Consider the following 20,369-nt stretch of genomic DNA (forward strand, 5'->3'; position numbering starts at 1 on the left):
GAAAATAAGCCCAACTGAAAAATCCCAGCCAATACGACCCCCACCTCCTGCCCAGGTCCGAGAGATTGGAGAAGCAATAGCTAAATATAATTTCACTGCTGACACAAATGTGGAGCTAACTCTGAGAAAGGTGAGTTCCCTTGATGTACCAGGCCAGTAATGTGGAAGGCATTTCTCTCTGCTGCTCTGGTGGCCTTGTTAAGTTTTTACTTTCAAATGACTCATTCTAATCTAAAAATACCTATACATGTCATCCTTACTATGGATGATTCTTTTGGGGAAAACCATGTAAAGTCACTTAACCCCTTAAGGACGCAGGACGTAAATGTACGTCCTGGTGAGGTGGTACTTAACGCACCAGGACGTACATTTACGTCCTAAGCATAACCGCGGGCATCGGAGCGATGCCCGTGTCATGCGCGGCTGATCCCGGCTGCTGATCGCAGCCAGGGACCCGCCGGCAATGGCTGACGCCCGCGATCTCGCGGGCGTCCGCCATTAACCCCTCAGGTGCCGGGATCAATACAGATCCCGGCATCTGCGGCAGTTCGCGATTAAAATGAACGATCGGATCGCCCGCAGCGCTGCTGCGGGGATCCGATCATTCATATCGCCGCACGGAGGTCCCCTCACCTTCCTCCGTGCGGCTCCCGGCATCTCCTGCTCTGGTCTGTGATCGAGCAGACCAGAGCAGGAGATGACCGATAATACTGATCTGTTCTATGTCCTATACATAGAACAGATCAGTATTAGCAATCATGGTATTGCTATGAATAGTCCCCTATGGGGACTATTCAAGTGTAAAAAAAAATGTAAAAAAATGTAAAAGTAAAAGTAAAAAAAAAGTGAAAAATCCCCTCCCCCAATAAAAAAGTAAAACGTCCGTTTTTTCATATTTTACCCCCAAAAAGCGTAAAAAACATTTTTTATAGACATATTTGGTATTGCCGCGTGCGTAAATGTCCGAACTATTAAAATAAAATGTTAATGATCCCGTACGGTGAACGGCGTGAACAAAAAAAATTTTTAAAAGTCCAAAATTCCTACTTTTTTAATACATTTTATTAAAAAAAAAATTATAAAAAATGTATTAAAAGTTTTTTATATGCAAATGTGGTATCAAAAAAAAGTACAGATCATGGCGCAAAAAATGAGCCCCCATACCGCCGCTTATACGGAAAAATAAAAAAGTTATAGGTCATCAAAATAAAGGGATTATAAACGTACTAATTTGGTTAAAAAGTTTGTGATTTTTTTTAAGCGCAACAATAATATAAAAGTATATAATAATGGGTATCATTTTAATCGTATTGACCCTCAGAATAAAGAACACATGTCATTTTTACCATAAATTGTACGGCGTGAAAACGAAACCTTCCAAAATTAGCAAAATTGCGTTTTTCGTTTTAATTTCCCCACAAAAATAGTGTTTTTTGGTTGCGCCATACATTTTATGATATAATGAGTGATGTCATTACAAAGGACAACTGGTCGCGCAAAAAACAAGCCCTCATACTAGTCTGTGGATGAAAATATAAAAGAGTTATGATTTTTAGAAGGCGAGGAGGAAAAAATGAAAACGTAAAAATTAAATTGTCTGAGTCCTTAAGGCCAAAATGGGCTGAGTCCTTAAGGGGTTAAAGGGGTACTCCGGTGAAAACCTTTTTTCTTTTAAATCAACTAGTGGCAGAAAGTTAAACATATTTGTAAATTACTTCTATTAAAAAATCTTAATCCTTCCAGTACTTATTAGCTGCTGAATGCTACAGAGAAAATTCCTTTCTTTTTGGAACACTGATGACATCACGAGCACAGTGCTCTCTGCTGACATCTCTGTCCATTTTAGCAACCGTGCATAGGAGATGTATGCTAAGGGCAGCATGGTGGCTCAGAGGTTAGCACTGCTGCTTTGCAGTGCTGGGGACCTGGGTTCAAATCCCACTAAGGACAACAATAAATAAAGCATTATTATTATTATAATGTTAGCAGAGAGAAATGTACTCGTGATGTCATCAGAGAGCATTCCAAAAAGAAAAATATTTCCTCTGTAGTATTCAGCAGCTAATAAGTACAGGAAGGATTAAGATTTTTTAATAGAAGTAATTTACAAATATGTTTAACTTTCTGCCACCAGTTGATTTAAAAGAAAAAAGGTTTTCACCGGAGTACCCCTTTAAGAGCCCTTCCTGTTTAATTTTATAAGCCTGTAGATAATACAGAAATAATAATAAAACAAGTTGTTTCAAGACACTTGTTGGCCATACAGAGACAAATATATTACAACTAAACATGGTTTACTGACTCCCATCTGCTATGTATGGTACTTTGTGAAAGTATTCACCCACCTTAGCATTTTTGCTATTTTGTTGCTGGGACAAGCGGTAGGCAAGGAAGGCAGCAAGTATACCCGAAACTGGTTTAAAAAGCCGCCCATAACGAATAACTGTTTTTTCTTCCAGGGTGACAAGGTGACGCTTTTTAAGAAGGTTGATAAAAACTGGTATGAAGGTAAAATTCCAGGAAGTAACAGACAAGGCATCTTCCCAGTGTCTTATGTGGAAATTGTGAGAAAAAGTCCGTCCAAGAGCCCAGGTGAATCTCCAGAACGCACACTGCATCACATCATCACCACTGACAGACTACATAATTCCAGCAACACGGTAAGCCTTCCTATAATATAGTCATCCATGTCACTGGTTCATTTCTACCATTAGGTGATAATACTATGCCATTCTTATTGGTGTATAAAGAGGGGTAGTACTTTAGTGAAGCCGCAATTATTCATGCTGTAATGTCCATGAGCAATGTCCAGCAGCGTTTTCTTTATGGCAAAGTTGCAAAAAAGTAGTGCCAGCATGCAATACTTTTTGACAAAAACTTTATACAGTAACCCAAGTAACCCCAGCCTTAGTTTGCCTTTAAAGTAATGATCATTTTCTACAGAACCGAATAGGACACATGCAGGTTGTGTTTGTGTATTTTTTTTCTCCCATGACTAAATTTTCAGGTAATGATTTTGTTTTTCATTAAGAAACTTCTATAATATCTAAAATCTCGCTACCTGTCATTTCGTAAAATGTGCACAGTAAATCAGAAAAATAGAAAAAAGCAACAACACGGGCAGACATCGAAATGTATCTCTCTGACTTGACAGCCAGGTGGAGCTTTGGTGCAAGTTATACCTCTTTTGCCTAGTAATGAAAATACCCTGCTCTTGTAAAGGTGGCTATCAAATTACAGAAACTAAGAAGAAGGGAACCAAAGGTCGGTCATTTTGGTATTCAAAATGCCTCATTCTTTCTTTCTCCAGGATATCAGTCATTAATAACTGCACATTTCCCATTATTATAAACATATTTATCAGCCGTAAGTTGGCTATGGATATAAATAGCCATTTTAAAATTTTGCAAAGTTTCCAACTATTTACTTTACTTACAGTTTACAGAACAAAGAATAGTTATTTCCAAATCAGTTTATTATCCTGTGGAAAATAATGACATTATTTGTATAAAATCTAGAAATTAACACTTGTACAGATACAGAGCACATTATACACTGATCAGCCATAACATTGAAAACTAAAGCTTAAAGGGGTACTTCACACTAGACATCGATCACGGGGGTCTGGCACTGCAGTGTTCTGAACATGTGACACCACACACCCTCCATTCATATCTATGGGAACGGGCGTGACAGATAATACATAGCTGTCACGCCTCCTCTCGTAGAAATGAATGAAGGGGGCAATACGGCTGTGGTTGCCCGTCATCCGTCACGGAGCAGAGTTCACTCTTGGCACCAGATAACTGGGGTGATGCGCGGGAGATCGCAGGGGGTCCCATCGGCCGGACCTTCATCATCAGACATCTTATCCCCTATCCTTAGCTCTTATCCCCTATCCTAAGCTCTCCATGTCCATCACAGAGCCTTGAGTGCCCTAGACATTGTCACTGGTTCACCAGATGTTTTGGCGTGGACCACTTTTGGAAGGTACTAACCACTGCACATTGAGAACACCCCCCCGCCCCCCAAGAACCACCATGTTGATGATGCTCTGACCCTATCAAAGTTACTCAGATCTTTCCACTTGTCCAGTTTCCTGCTTTCAACTCTTTTACATTAAAAAGAGACCACTTATTTGATGCCTAGTTCATACCACCCCTTGACACTTTCCATTGCCATGACAAATTCAAGTCAATGTTATTCATTTCAGCTATCAGTGGTTTTAATGTTATGATCGATCAGTGTATAGACTTAGTATATTAGAAAAATAATTTTAGATTTATGCACCTGCAAATAGCTCTGTCAGGATTCTGTAAAATTGTATTCAAACTGCAAATGTATAAATGGGGTCAGTGTATAATACATACAGTCTGGTGTCCAGTGTCTTTTTCACCTGCAATGGCTGGCATCAGTTGTAATACTGTTGACTGACACTAGAATGTTATACTTCTAAAAATAAAGACTATAAAAATGATCTGTTACCAGTTCACAGCTTTGCTTGTTTGTCAAAAGTGCAAACAGAAGGTCCAGGGTGTCAAAATTGGGAAAAAGCTGCAAATCTGCAATAAATAGTATACAGAAATGTATGTAATATATATGTATAGCATGAATTATACATTGTATTTATTAACTAGGTACCAAGTGAACTAGTGAATAGCAAGTCTTAGTTAACATTGTGTGACTTGATAAACCGTAATATATACATAAACACCCTACTTTAGTGATCAGCTCTACTTGGCTCAAATTTAGACATGGTCCCATAATGACATCACATGATCACATTGACCAACCATTGCTATGATTTTTGACATAACACCATTGCTTCTGAATGGAGCAGCTGGAACTAGAGTACAATTTCAATGGTAATAATATGGCCATTTTAGATGTTTCTTGTTTCTCAATATTGGAGAGCTTCAGGAGGGTTTGCTTCTTGTCGAAAATCCCTGTAATAGTTGTTAATTTTTTACATTGCTACAATGACTTCTGTGGATAAAGTTCCTGTACAAAGAAAGTAACAAATTTACTTTATTAACCTGCTTTACATATTGAATGTATAAAGGAACATATATGTTGTTGTGTAAACAGAACACTTAGGTAATCAAGTAAAGATTGTATAAAAATATGATGCTTGTGTTATTGCATGTTCATGTGCATTTGTTAGAATATGCAAATAATGCTATCTTAATTAGCAACTAGAGTTGGTCAAGGTAATGAATATAGGCTTTAAAAAATATTATACCCATGTTTATTGCATGGCATGGTCTTTTAACCCCTTGCCGCAAAACGCCATTTATAAACGGTGCTGCGGCACAGCAGGGTTATAAAGCGAGCTCAGAAGCTGAGCTCGCATCATACCCGCACGGTCTCAGCTGCCAGGGCCCATGGCTAATGCCGGACATCGCCATTCAAAGTTGATCGCCGTGTCTAAAGTGAAAAGGAAAGTTTCCCGGAAGTTTCGTCGGGCTGATCGGGACCATCGCGGTGAAATCGCGATGTCCCGAGCAGCTAGGATGCATCAGGAGGGTGCCTTACCTGCCTCCTGCACATCAGATCGGCGATTGATTGCTCCAAGCCTGAAATCCAGGCTTGAGCAATCGACCGCCGATAACATTGATCAATGCAAAGCAATGGTATTGATCAGTATTGAATCAATGTACTGCATGTTATAGTCCCCTATGGGGGCTTTAACATTGCAAAAAAATTGTCGAAAAAAAAAGGTAATAAAGATGATTTAACCCATTCCCTAATAAAAGTTTGAATTACCCCCCTTTTTCCATAAAAAAAACCTGTGTTTTTATTTTTTATTTACAAACATATGTGATACCACCACGTGCGTAAATGTCCAAACTATAAAAATATATCATTAATTAAACCGCACGGTCAATGGTGTACACGCAAAAAAATTCCAAACTCCAAAATAGCGTATTTTTGGTCACTTTTTATACCATAAAATTTTTTATAAAAAGCGATCGAAAAGTCAGATTAAAACAAAAATGGTATTGATAAAAACTTCACATCACGGCGCAAAAGATGAGCTCTCATACCGCCCCATATGCGGAAAAAGAAAAAAAGTTATAGGGGTGAGAAGATGACAATTTTAAACATCTTAATTTTCATGCATGTAGTTATGATTTTTACCAAAAGTAAAACAAAATCAAACCGATATAAGTAGGGTATCATTTTAATCATATGGACCTACAGAATAAAGATAAGGTGTCATTTTTACCAAAAAATGTACTGTGTAGATTTTTGGGTAAAATGACTGATGTCATTACAAAGTAGAATTGGTGGCACAAAAAATAAGCCACCATATGGATTTTTAGGTGCAAAATTAAAAGGGCTATGATTTTTAAAAGATAAGGAGGGAAAAACGAAAGTGCAAAAAAGGAAAAATGCTATGTCCTTAAGGGGTTAAAATTACATTTGCAATTGGTTTTATTAAAGAAGTTTTCAAGGCCTATTCTCCTGATAGGTCGTCAGTATCTGATCGTTGGGGGTCTGACTCCCAGCAACCTCATCAATCAGCTGTTTGTCGGACCCCCACTGATTAGGTATTGGTGGACCATCAAAGTCCCACAAAATCTTTTAAAAAATGTTGTACTATACAATACAATGGAGGCTGCTTAATTCTGTTTTATGCTTATTACATTAGATGGCCCTATGACGGCTCAATGTGTAGCCCCGCTGTTACCTAAGTCTAAGCTGAAATAAAAAAAATAAAAATAAAATGTTAATGCAATCAAATTTAATCTTAGATTAGATGTCATAAGGTAATGTAGGCAAACTTGTATTGCTGGTGCCTGCTTCTTTTGTTGTAGATTGTATTTTCAGAAGGTTATTGGTAATGTTGTTTTGTAAAAGGAAAAAAAATCTATGTTCTTTAAACTGTTATTCTAATAAAGAGATACATAAAACCTTACATTAGTATTAAGGAGAGGTGAGAGAATAGCGATAGACTAAGTCTTTAGATACAGAGGTAGCTCCTTACCACTTGACCTCACTCCCACTGGCCCACTGTGTTTCACAGCCACCGGCATGCTGTTTTTTCACAATGTCACCACCACCAGAATCATGATGGAAGGTAGTAAGTACATCTATAGCTGTCTGAGAGAACAGCACAGAGCAGCTTGCATTGTTGTGTGTAAACATACTAACTGCAGAAGCCAAAAGGTAGAAAAGTTTTAATAAAAACCATCTGCAAATCTGTTTTATTTGTAAAAGCACATGTGATGTAATAAAATACTAGTTGGCCTTTATGTTAAATATCATTAAAATATTCCTCTAAGTTTCCAGAGCTGCAGTTCACAGCTAACTTGTGAAACTCATACTTCTGCTTTGAATAGGATGACTCAGGCTTCTCTCAACGTTTGACATTTAGAACCCGGTCTATCAGCAGATACCATTCCACTTTTCAGATAGCTTTCTCTCTCTCCTTTGGTTTCATGTGCTATTAATTTTGGCATGTGCACCCACACAATTAAATACTTTGTCACCTTTACCATCCTTCAAATTACTTTTTGTTTCTGTTAACATTTTGTTACAGTATTTATTTCAGTTTGTTTACTTTGATTCTTAACCTATCTTTTATTTCTAAAGTTATCTTCATCTAAGAGATTCCATACTCCACCCCTTACTCTCAAAGCAGACTCATCCTCTTGTACAGACGCTAGTAAGGGGAACTTAGGAGCTGTAACTAGTGAATGGTTGTCACTGACTGTCGGCTTTTCACCTTCAAACACACCAGTCCCAACTTCACCACCTTTTCCTGACCACCCTCTTTCTAATCTAGAGAAGCCCACCTCCTTGCCATTAACGGTTTTACAGCCTGAACAGTTATCCTCAAGAGATATAGCTTCCAGAATTAAGGATGGTCATTTTGTTCCTATTACATCACCAGAGACCCTTTCAAGTTGTCATCATCATACCATGCCTTCACCATTTCCTGACACAACACTTTCCTCTCCTGTAATTCAGCAGCTTGAGGTCCCTTCTATGCCTGCAACTAATACTGATAGCAGTCTGACTGAACAGAGAGAATACTTGGACCAGACACAGCCAAAGGGCCATATAAGTTTGAACCAAGCCACAGAAAGTTGCTCAGTTCTTAATAATATACCTGAGACTCCTGGAAATGAACTGGCTCTCTCAGAGTGTGCACCAGGGCCATCAACACCAATAATCATGACGTCTGTCGATGAACAGGAAGAGGAGATTTGTCAAGAGCTGATGTCTATCATCCAAAGAGGTCAGCTGGCATATCAAGAGCCAGGGTTTTCTAGGTACGAACCTCAAAAAGAGCAACATCCAAGACTCTACATCGAGGAAGATGGTGATGGTGAAATCTTACAGCAACCAGTAGAAAAAGTAGTGCAACCTATTGTATGTCATGAAGAGTATTCTTCCAGTATCAATGCAGAGGTATTCAGTTACTAAGATCAAGCTACTGCATGTTGTCTTGTACGCTTGCCCCACAGTGTTGTTATATTATTTTACCATCAGTCTAGTATGAAGGCGAGGAATAAAAATGTCAATAGCAAAACCCAGTGATATATACAACTACACAACTCGTCTATATAGCTGTACACTTGTATAAGAACTTTGTAGGGTCACCATTTTTTAACAAATGCTGGAAGCCTTTTATAACAGATATCTGAAGTCACAGGGTAGTTTCTCCGAGAACCTACCTAGGTCTTTTTTTTTTTTATAAAACCCAAGGCCCTAAAATGCATCTAAACACATGAAGGGTACTAAAATATAATTCTCTATTTAAGTTAACATTGCTGAATTACAAGATACTTATACAGATTACTTCTTATTTTTACCACAGTTGAGGACTAAGGTTTTTTTTAATATAGCATATATGAATAATATATATTTTTTATATACATAATCTTTCTTAAAGGGTATTCTGGTATTTAAACATTTTTCTGGGGGAGGGGGGTGCTAAGAATAAATTATACTTACCATAGTTACTCCCACAGCTCCCAGTTTGGTGACTTCCAGTTATCTGTTGTTTCCCACTTGTAGCTACTCCTGAGACAATATGTCAGAGCAGGACCTGTGAATGGCTGAGCAGGCAGATCTTGCTCCAATATGAAACAATATAAGATTTGAATAGGTTTTGCACAGCTCTCGCAAGAAAATTGAACACAACAGGTCTCTATTTTTCCAGATTGGGATAGTGCAAAGCAGATGTGGGGGGAGGAGCTCCAACTTTGGCCAGTTAAAAACTCCAATTTTTATTTAGTCCATTAAAAACAGAAGAAAGTCCAGCAGTTCTTAGTCGGATATGGTCATAGCCTATGACTAAAACTTCCTGCTCAAAACATGTCAGACTAGGAACTGCTGGACCTTCTTCTGTTTTAATGGATTACATAAAGATTGGTGTTTTTTAATGGCGGTAACTGACCTTAAGGGGCCCTTCCCTTCTGCCTCGCCGGTCATTCTCTGACATGCAGCTACAAGCAGGGAGAAGTGGGGGACCAGAAGTCATCAACAAAACAATAAAATACAGTTAGCTAGAAAGTTGGGATGTCAAGTGCAGCTTTACCTTTTACATTATATTCGGTAGCACAGATTGGCGTTTTTGTAATATACATGGATCAGTAGGAGTTGAACCTACATTCAGGATTGGATGAAATGCATACGACATCACAATCTTCCTGTGGTAATTTAGACACAGTTATTAAATTGCCACTTGGTCCTGCTGGTGTAAATGTTCCTTTTGAAAAAGTCTCTGTGGTCTCCCACTTGCTTTCATTGCTTCTTCAGTCAAAGTGCAATCCATATTATGGCATAAGAAGTCTCCACGCTTTACATGTTCTATATTTTATCTTAATGCATGACATTCATTCTGGTGCTGTATGTTTTTTACCACTTTTTGACAAGCTTCTAACTCTGGCCCCAAAATTGTATCTTGTTGGGACTGGAGTTTTATAGCAGGTTCACTGAATGACTAAATATGAAGACTATGACAGTAAATGAAACTTTATTTTGCCATTTATTCTTTTCTGAATATTTAAGAACGCCTCTATTTCTCCTGGAAAAGAAAGGTTCCCCGCACATTCTCCTCCCCACATTTCTTCTAGTCTTCCTTTTCACGCTGAATATGTATCTCCACCTTCACCCTGTCAGTCCACTGTATCACACTCCAATGTGCTAACGAAATCCACATCCAGGCAGCAGACACAATCTCCACGGTTAAAGGTAACACCAACCTGCATGTGGTTGCTACCTGTTTCCTATCTTTTATTAGCTCAGTTTACGGTTTGGTTACTGTAGGCATGAGAATGTTTGGTTTTGAAGTTAAGTTTGGTTAATACTAATCCCTAATAAAAACAAGATCCTTATGCACATTTTATCCTATAATTATGGATGACACAAGTTTTTTTTACTGTGTGTGCTTCTTTTAATGCATGGTATAGCAGCCATAATATTGTGATAAAATAGAGATCCTCCAGGGGTGAGGATTAAAGAGACCAGTGTTCAGCTGCTATCGGCTGCACATTAACACCCATTCTGGTGATGTGAGTGGCTCTCTGTGCATCAGCTCTTCCCTCTGGCTTGTAGGTGAGATTGCCAAGCTGGACACCCCCTTCTTTGGCATACTTATACCCTTCTAAGACTAGACCTTATAGGGAATCTATCATGATACAAATGAAGCCTAATCCATGGGTGATTAAGCAGAGGACAGGTGTGGTGCTGTTTTTAGAAGAAATTGGCTCTGTTTTTCTATTCCTGGATAACTCCTTTAACTAGTCTGGGTTTAATATTACTGCATCTTTAATTCTTTAATAAGAATCCAATTACTATTGGCTAGATAGTAACTAGAAGTATAATCTATCAAATGTCAGTTAACAACCTTCATAATACTAATACTCTAGATCACCCACATATTTCACAGCACTTTACAATACAAACAATCCATTTGCAACCCAAATTAAACATTACAGAATAACAAATGTATCAACAATTCAAACAAGAGGACTGAGGGCCTTGCTAACAATAGCTTACAATCCATCGATTGATCATGATATAAATTTTTGGTGTCAGGAAAAGCCTTTGACATTGATGGATCTGTGCCTGAAATTCCGACTATGCTACTTTTTTTTTTCAACCTGTCCAGCATAAAAAAAAAAAAAAAAAACTGGACTTGCCTCCTGCTGCTCCACCCGTGCCTTTGGTATCCTGCTGCCAGCCTGCTCTGTGGCCTTCTTCCTGGCAGTGTGACGTATTAAGCCCCAGCCCTGGTCTTCCTCCTGGTGCCAGGACTCAGTACGTCACACTGCCGCTCAGTCTATCTCCAACCAAGGCAAGACCTCGCTGCCGCCGGAAGGAGGTAGGTCCAGTTTTGTTCTGTATTTATTTAATGCCGGCATTCTGGGCAGGAAAAAAAAAGTTGCATTCTGGAGTACTCCTTTAAGAATGAACTTGCTATTACCTTTCACCTACTGTAGATTATACCTCCTCTTTTATTTTACTCAAATGTCAGTATTCCTGGCAATGGTGTATTTCGTGCTTGTAGAGCTTACACTATCAAGTGCTTTTTCGTCCTGTAAGACAGAGCATGGTCTTCAGCTGTTTAGTCATTGCATGTTTAGCTGGAAGCAGCTGTTTTGAGGGTGCAATTTAAATTTTAATGCAGTAAAAGTCTGTTCACATTGGTGCCCTACTGTGCTATGCTACCTTGCAGAAAAAAAATGAAACCATTCTATATATATATATATATATATATATATATATATATATATATATATATATATCTTGTTCCATTGCTGTTGGATGCTTCCATGTTCCTGTAATGTGTGGGGACAGCGCATCACAGGAGGCAGCCGAGAGCAATGGGACAATATTGTCGAAACTGCACATATGGGGGATCGGGACATGTGAGTACCCCTTTAAGGAAAACCAGACTCACCTTCTGTTACATATTTAGAAGATGTCACATTACAGATATTTCTGTCCAGCAACTTTAATTGCTTCTAGAGATTTTCCATTAAATTGCAACAAAAATCCTATTAAACACAGTGACATAATAACAAAAGCTCACAGACCAATTACTAAGCATTAAGGTTGCTAAATAAAGAAATTACAGACAAAGTGATTCCAGAAATGAGCTATAAACTTATTACATTGTCCTAGTGCGAGACCAACAGAAGACAGGTGTCTATGTAATTGGCTTATAGTGTTGAGTAGAGTACAGCACTATTTAAAGAGGACTTGTGGCCAACCAAAAAAGAGAGACCTTACTGTTTACTGTAAATCTTAGGGTGCCCTGATCACACACCTATATACAGTTTCTTCCCTCCTGTTGTTGAGATATGTGAGTTAATTGTTTGTCTGACAATTCAGAGAAAAGTCAGATAGGCAGGAACTTAATTTTAAGGACGTAGCTCATTTTAACCTTAAGGACGCAGCCCTTTTTTGCACATCTGACCACTGTCACTTTAAGCATTAATAACTCTGGGATGCTTTTACTTTTCATTCTGATTCCGAGATAATTTTTTCATGACATATACTACTTTATGTTAGTGGTAAATTTTCGTCAATACTTGCATCATTTATTGGTGAAAAATCCCAACATTTTATGAAAAATTTGAAAATTTTGCATTTTTTTTTACTTTGAAGCTTATAAGGAAAATGGGCATACCAAATAAATTATATATTGATTCACAAATACAATATGTCTACTTTATATTTTCATCATAAAGTTGACATGTTTTTACTTTTGGAAGACATCAGAGGACTTCAATGTTCAGCAGCAATTTTCCACTTTTTCAAAAAATGTTCAAAATCTGAATTTTTCAGGGACCAGTTCAGTTTTGAAGTGGATTTGAGGGGCCTTCATATTGGAAATACTCCATAAATTAACCATTATAAAAACTGCACCCCTCAAAGTATTCAAAATGACATTCAGTAAGTGTGTTAACCCTTTAGGTGTTTCACAGGAATAACAGCAAAGTGAAGGAGAATATTCTAAATCTTAATTTTTTACACTTGCATGTTTTTGTAGACCCAGTTTTTGAATTTTTACATGGGGTAAAAGTAGAGAAATCACCCTAAAATTTGTAACCCAATTTCTCTCGAGTAAGGAAATAGCTCATATGTGTACGTAAAGTGTTCTGTGGATGCACTAGAGGGCTCAGAAGAGAAGGAACAACAATGGGATTTTGGAGAGTGAGTTTTTCTGAAATGGTTTTGGGGGGGCATGTCACATTTAGGAAGCCCCTATGGTGCCAGAACAGCAAAAAAAAAAAACATGGCATACTATTTTGGAAACTACACCCCTCAAGGAACATAAGGGGTACAGTGAGCCTTAACACCCCACAGGTGTTTGACGACTTTTCATTAAAGTCAGATGTGTAAATGAGGTAAATGAAAAAATGCTCCCTGTACATTCTGTGAGGCGTGTAGTTTACAAAATGGGGTCACATGGGGGGGGGGTCCATTGTTCTGGTACTATGGGGGCTTTGTAAACACACGTAGCCTTCAATTCCGGACAAATTTTCTCTTCAAAAGACCAATTCGCTCACAGAGCACTTTACTTCACATATGGGGTATGTTCTTACTCAGAAGAAATGGGGTTACACATTTTGGGGGGCTTTTACCCTATTTTCCCTTGTGAAAATGTAACATTTAGAGTAACACCAGCATTTTAGTAAAAAAAAATGTTTTTTTCATTTTCCCATCCAACTTTAACGAAAATTTGTCAAACACCTGTGGGGCGTTAAGGCTCATTATACCCCTTGTTACGTTCCATGAGGGGTGTAGTTTCCAAAATGGGGTCACATGTGGGTATTTATTTTTTTGCGTTTAAGTCAGAACAGCTGTAAAAACAGCCACCACTGTGCAAATCACCAATTTAGGCCTCAAATGTACATAGTGCGCTCTCACTCCTGAGCCTTGTTGTGCACCTGCAGAGCATTTTATGCCCACATATGGGGTATTTCCGTACTCAGGAGAAATTGTGTTACAAATTTTGGCTGTCTTTTTTTCCTTTTACCTCTTTTTTTTTTTTTTTTTTTTACACTAACAGGCTGGTGTAGACCCGAAATTTTCCTTTTCATAAGGGGTAAAAGGAGAAAAAGCCCCCCCCAAAATTTGTAACGCACGGAGTATGGAAATACCCCATATGAGGCCCTAAACTGTTTCCTTGAAATACGACAGGGCTCCGAATTGAGAGAGCGCCATGCGCATTTGAGGACTAAATTAGGGACTGCATAGGGGGGACTGATTAGTCTACGCCAGTGATTCCCAAACAGGGTGCCTCCAGCTGTTGCTAAACTCCCATCATGCCTGGACAGTCAGCGGCTGTCCGGAAATGCTGGGAGTTGTGGTTTTGCAACAGCTGGAGGCTCTGTTTTGGAAACACTGCCATACGATCATTTTTTTATTTATTGGAGGGGGGACAGTGTATATGTAGTGTTTTACCCTTTATTTTGTGTTAGTGTAGTTTAGTGTTTTTAGGGTACATTTGCACTGGCGGGGGTTTTCGGTGAGTTTTCCACTAGGAGTTTGCGCCGTGGCAGAAAATTTGCCGCAGCTCAAACTTTAAGTAGGAAACTCACTGTAAACCCGCTCGTGTGAATGTACCCTGTACATTCACATGGAGGGGGGCAAACCTCCAGCTGTTGCAAAACTACAACTCCCAGACAGACCGTGCATGCTGGGAGTTGTACTTTTGCAAGATTTAGAGGATATTGGTTTAGAAACCACAGCACAGTGATCTCCAAACTGTGGCCCTCCAGATGTTGCAAAACTACAAATCCCAGCATGCCCACACTGCAAACGGCTGTCTGGGCATGCCGGGAGTTGTAGTTTTGCAACAACTGCAGGGCTGCAGTTTAGAGACCACTGTATAGTGGTCTCCAAACTGTAGCCCTCCAGATGTTGCTAGGCAACTACTCACTGGCTTCCGTAGTCTGTACCAGAGGAGCCGCACGTCATCACCGCCTGCTACTGCCACCGATCGCAGGTAAGGGACCCCCACCACCGGTCACGATACAGTTCCCGGTTCTGCCCGGATTACCGTTGGTGGGCAGAACAGGGGAACTGAACTTTAACCCCTCCGCCCCCGATCTGCTATTGGTCGGTCGCTTCTGACCGACCAATAGCAGGGATAGGAGGAGTGGCACCCCTGCCACCTCACTCCTATCCCTGCAGAGGGACCAGGGGTGTCTTGGACACGCCCGATCCCCCTTACTTTCCAGGTCACCGGAGACTGTATGACCCGGAATGGCCCTGTGTCCTGAAGAGGTTACTAATGGGAATGAATATCAGGTGTTGGGCAGGACTATACAGTCAGGGGGTGTGTATTAGAAGATCACAAAGTTCACACTGAACGGTCAGACAAAATATAAACCCACATATCTCGGGAAGGGGAAGGCGTATCCAGAAACTGTAAAAAGGTGTGTGATCAGGGCACCCTAATCTACAGTGGGGCTAAAAAGTATTTAGTCAGCCACCAATTGTGCTAGTTCTCCCACTTAAAAAGATGAGAGAGGCCTGTAATTTTCATCATAGGTATAACTCAACTATGAGAGACAAAATGAGGAAAAAAATCCATAAAATCACATTGTCTGATTTTTAAAGATTTTATCTGCAAATTATGGTGGAAAATAAGTATTTGGTCAATAACAAAAGTTAATCTCAATACTTTGTTATATACACTTTGTTGGCAATGACAGAGGTCAAATGTTTTCTGTAAGTCTTCACAAGGTTTTTATATGCTGTTGCTGGTATTTTGGCCCATTCCTTCATGCAGATCTCCTCTAGAGCAGTGATGTTTTGGGTCTGTCACTGGGCAACACAGACTTTCAACTCCCTCCAAAGGTTTTCTATGGGGTTGAGATCTGGAAACTGGCTAGGCCACTCCAGGACCCTGAAAAGCTTCTTACAAAGCCACTCCGTTATTGTTCGGGTGGTGTGTTTGGGATCATTGTCAGTCTGAAAGATCCAGCCTCATTTCATCTTCAATGCCCTTGCTGATGGAAGGAGATTTTCACTCAAAATCTCACAATACATGGCCCCATTCATTCTTTAATTTACACGGATCAGTCGTCCTTGTCCCTTAGCAGAAAAACAGCACCTAAGCATGATGTTTCCACCCCCATGCTTCACAGTAGGTATGGTGTTCTTTGGATGCAACTCAGCATTCTTTCTCCTCCAAACATGACGAGTTGAGTTTTTAGCGAAAAGTTCTACTTTGGTTTCATCTGACCATATGACATTCTCCCAATACTCTTCTGGATCATCCAAATGCTCTCTAGCAAACTTCAGACGGGCCCGTACATGTACTGGCTTAAGCAGGGGGACACGTCTGGTACTGCATTATTTAAGTCCCTGGCGGCGTAGTGTGTTACTGATGGAAGCCTTTGTTACTTTGGTCCCAGCTCTCTGCAGGTCATTCACTAGGTCCCCCTGTGTGGTTCTGGGATTTTTGCTCACCGTTCTTGTGATCATTTTGACACCACGGGGTGAAATCTTGTGTGGAGCCCCAGATCGAAGGAGATTATCAGTGGTCTTGTATGTCTTCCATTTTCCAATAATTGCTACCACAGTTGATTTCTTTACACCAAGCTGCTTGCCTATTGCAGATTCAGTCTTCCCAGCCTGGTGCAGGTCTACAATTTTGTTTCTGGTGTCCTTCGACAGCTCTTTGGTCTTGGCCATAGTGAAGTTTGGAGTGTGACTGTTTGAGGTTGTGGACAGGTGTCTTTTATACTGATAAAAAGTTCAAACTGGTGCCATTAATACAGGTAGCGAGTGGAGGACAGAGGAGACTCTTAAAGAAGAAGTTACAGGTCTGTGAGAGCCAGAAATCTTGCTTTTTTGTAGGTGACCAAATACTTATTTTTCACCATAATTTGCAAATAAATTCTTAAAAAATCAGCCAATGTGATTTTATGGATATTTTTTTCTCATTATGTCTCTCATAGTTGAGGTATACCTATGATGAAAATTACAGGCCTTTCTCAACTTGCACAACTGGTGGCTGACTAAATCCTTTTTTGCCCCACTGTATATAATGAGAGTAAAATATAATGCCCTCTTTTAAGTCTATTGCATAAAAACCCTCCTGTTTCCACCTGGATTACCCAAAAGGACAAATACAAGGTTAGTAAGGAATTACCTTTCTTGATAAACTGTGTTTCCATGCAGCCTCTGTTGTACGGGATGTTTTAAATAAAGTGTAGTTTTTTGCAGTCATGTACAGAACGGCAGAATTACAGCTGATGTTATCCAAATGGACTAGGAGATGGACAGAAACTAGAGATACTGGATAAATCCCACATAACACAATAATATACATAAAGTAATTGGCCACTATCTATTCTCTGCTGTTACGCCGAGCGCTCCGGGTCCCCGCTCCTCCCCGGAGCGCTCGCTTCACTCTCCCCGCTGCAGCGCTCCGGTCAGATCCACTGACCCGGGGCGCTGCGATTCCGCTGCCAGCCGGGATGCGATTCGCGATGCGGGTAGCGCCCGCTCGCGATGCGCACCCCGGCTCCCGTACCTGACTCGCTCTCCCTCGGTCCTGTCCCGGCGCGCGCGGCCCCGCTCCCTAGGGCGCGCGCGCGCCGGGTCTTTGCGATTTAAAGGGCCACTGCGCCGCTGATTGGCGCAGTGATTCCAATTAGTGTCTTCACCTGTGCACTTCCCTATATCACCTCACTTCCCCTGCACTTCCTTGCCGGATCTTGTTGCCATTGTGCCAGTGAAAGCGTTCCTTGTGTGTTCCTAGCCTGTGTTCCAGACCTCCTGCCGTTGCCCCTGACTACGATCCTTGCTGCCTGCCCCGACCTTCTGCTACGTCCGACCTTGCTTCTGTCTACTCCCTTGTACCGCGCCTATCTTCAGCAGCCAGAGAGGTTGAGCCGTTGCTAGTGGATACGACCTGGTCACTACCGCCGCAGCAAGACCATCCCGCTTTGCGGCGGGCTCTGGTGAAAACCAGTAGTGGCTTAGAACCGATCCACTAGCACGGTCCACGCCAATCCCTCTCTGGCACAGAGGATCCACTACCTGCCAGCCGGCATCGTGACAGTAGATCCGGCCATGGATCCCGCTGAAGTTCCTCTGCCAGTTGTCGCTGACCTTACCACGGTGGTCGCCCAGCAGTCACAACAGATAGCGCAACAAGGCCAACAGCTGTCTCAACTGACCGTTATGCTACAGCAGTTACTACCACAGCTTCAGCAGTCATCTCCTCCACCGGCTCCTGCACCTCCTCCGCAGCGAGTGGCCGCTCCTGGTCTACGCCTATCCTTGCCGGATAAATTTGATGGGGACTCTAAGTTTTGCCGTGGCTTTCTTTCCCAATGTTCCCTGCATCTGGAGATGATGTCGGACCTGTTTCCCACTGAAAGGTCTAAGGTGGCTTTCGTAGTCAGCCTTCTGTCTGGAAAAGCCCTGTCTTGGGCCACACCGCTCTGGGACCGCAATGACCCCGTCACTGCCTCTGTACACTCCTTCTTCTCGGAAATCCGAAGTGTCTTTGAGGAACCTGCCCGAGCCTCTTCTGCTGAGACTGCCCTGTTGAACCTGGTCCAGGGTAATTCTTCCGTTGGCGAGTATGCCGTACAATTCCGTACTCTTGCTTCAGAATTATCCTGGAATAATGAGGCCCTCTGCGCGACCTTTAAAAAAGGCCTATCCAGCAACATTAAAGATGTTCTGGCCGCACGAGAAATTCCTGCTAATCTACATGAACTTATTCACCTAGCCACTCGCATTGACATGCGTTTTTCCGAAAGGCGTCAGGAACTCCGCCAAGATATGGACTCTGTTCGCACGAGGCGTTTCTTCTCCTCGGCTCCTCTCTCCTCTGGTCCCCTGCAATCTGTTCCTGTGCCTCCCGCCGTGGAGGCTATGCAGGTCGACCGGTCTCGCCTGACACCTCAAGAGAGGACACGACGCCGTATGGAGAACCTCTGCCTGTACTGTGCTAGTACCGAACACTTCCTGAGGGATTGTCCTATCCGTCCTCCCCGCCTGGAAAGACGTACGCTGACTCCGCACAAAGGTGAGACAGTCCTTGATGTCTACTCTGCTTCTCCACGTCTTACTGTGCCTGTGCGGATGTCTGCCTCTGCCTTCTCCTTCTCTACTGTGGCCTTCTTGGACTCTGGATCTGCAGGAAATTTTATTTTGGCCTCTCTCGTCAACAAGTTCAACATCCCAGTGACCAGACTCGCCAGACCCCTTTACATCAATTGTGTAAACAATGAAAGATTGGACTGTACCATACGTTTCCGCACGGAGCCCCTTCTTATGAGCATCGGATCTCATCACGAGAGGATTGAACTTTTGGTCCTCCCCAATTGCACCTCGGAAATTCTCCTTGGACTTCCCTGGCTTCAACTTCATTCCCCAACCCTGGATTGGTCCACTGGGGAGATCAAGAGTTGGGGGTCCTCTTGTTCCAAGAACTGTCTAAAACCGGTTCCCAGTAACCCTTGCCGTAACTCTGTGGTTCCTCCAGTAACCGGTCTCCCTAAGGCCTATATGGACTTCGCGGATGTTTTCTGCAAAAAACAAGCTGAGACTCTACCTCCTCACAGGCCTTATGATTGTCCTATCGACCTCCTCCCGGGCACTACTCCACCCCGGGGCAGAATTTATCCTCTCTCTGCCCCAGAGACTCTTGCCATGTCTGAATACGTCCAGGAGAATCTAAAAAAGGGCTTTATCCGTAAATCCTCCTCTCCTGCCGGAGCCGGATTTTTCTTTGTGTCCAAAAAAGATGGCTCCCTACGTCCTTGCATTGACTACCGCGGTCTTAATAAAATCACGGTTAAGAACCGCTACCCCTTACCCCTCATCTCTGAACTCTTTGATCGCCTCCAAGGTGCCCACATCTTTACTAAATTGGACTTAAGAGGCGCCTATAACCTCATCCGCATCAGAGAGGGGGATGAGTGGAAAACGGCATTTAACACCAGAGATGGACACTTTGAGTATCTGGTCATGCCCTTTGGCCTGTGCAACGCCCCTGCCGTCTTCCAAGACTTTGTTAATGAAATTTTTCGTGATCTGTTATACTCCTGTGTTGTTGTATATCTGGACGATATCCTAATTTTTTCTGCCAATCTAGAAGAACACCGCCAGCATGTCCGTATGGTTCTTCAGAGACTTCGTGACAATCAACTCTATGCCAAAATTGAGAAATGTCTGTTTGAATGCCAATCTCTTCCTTTTCTAGGATATTTGGTCTCTGGCCAGGGACTACAGATGGATCCAGACAAACTCTCTGCCGTCTTAGATTGGCCACGCCCCTCCGGACTCCGTGCTATCCAACGCTTTTTGGGGTTCGCCAATTATTACAGGCAATTTATTCCACATTTTTCTACCGTTGTGGCTCCTAT

The 20,369-nt window shown here is 41.5% G+C and overlaps 1 protein-coding gene and 1 long non-coding RNA gene across 21 annotated transcripts in view; one reads left to right on the forward strand and one right to left on the reverse strand.

Moving 5' to 3' along the window:
- The window catches only part of SORBS2 (sorbin and SH3 domain containing 2), a 305,036-nt gene that overhangs the window by 257,111 nt on the left and 27,556 nt on the right, over nt 1-20,369 (forward strand). For 15 of the 19 annotated variants that reach the window (XM_056559539.1, XM_056559575.1, XM_056559567.1 and 12 more), the window contains 3 exons: nt 2-130; nt 2,460-2,660; nt 7,600-8,421. In XM_056559539.1, coding sequence (XP_056415514.1) covers nt 2-130; nt 2,460-2,660; nt 7,600-8,421 — 1,152 coding nt within the window. The remainder of the gene's footprint in view (nt 1; nt 131-2,459; nt 2,661-7,599; nt 8,422-20,369) is intronic. The other 4 variants (XM_056559684.1, XM_056559694.1, XM_056559664.1 and 1 more) reach the window with 1 other exon arrangement.
- Nucleotides 2,702-20,369, reverse strand: part of LOC130357222 (uncharacterized) — a 207,963-nt gene continuing 190,295 nt past the window's right edge. The window contains exons 2-7 of one of the 2 annotated variants that reach the window (XR_008889140.1): nt 17,135-17,337; nt 11,921-12,017; nt 11,444-11,555; nt 8,968-9,085; nt 8,120-8,290; nt 2,702-5,001 (exon numbers count right to left, since the gene is read on the reverse strand). This is a non-coding gene — a long non-coding RNA (uncharacterized LOC130357222). The remainder of the gene's footprint in view (nt 5,002-8,119; nt 8,291-8,967; nt 9,086-11,443; nt 11,556-11,920; nt 12,018-17,134; nt 17,338-20,369) is intronic. The other variant, XR_008889138.1, reaches the window with a different exon arrangement.

This window comes from Hyla sarda, chromosome 1 (genome assembly GCF_029499605.1).
Source record: "Hyla sarda isolate aHylSar1 chromosome 1, aHylSar1.hap1, whole genome shotgun sequence".
NCBI lineage: Eukaryota > Metazoa > Chordata > Amphibia > Anura > Hylidae > Hyla > Hyla sarda.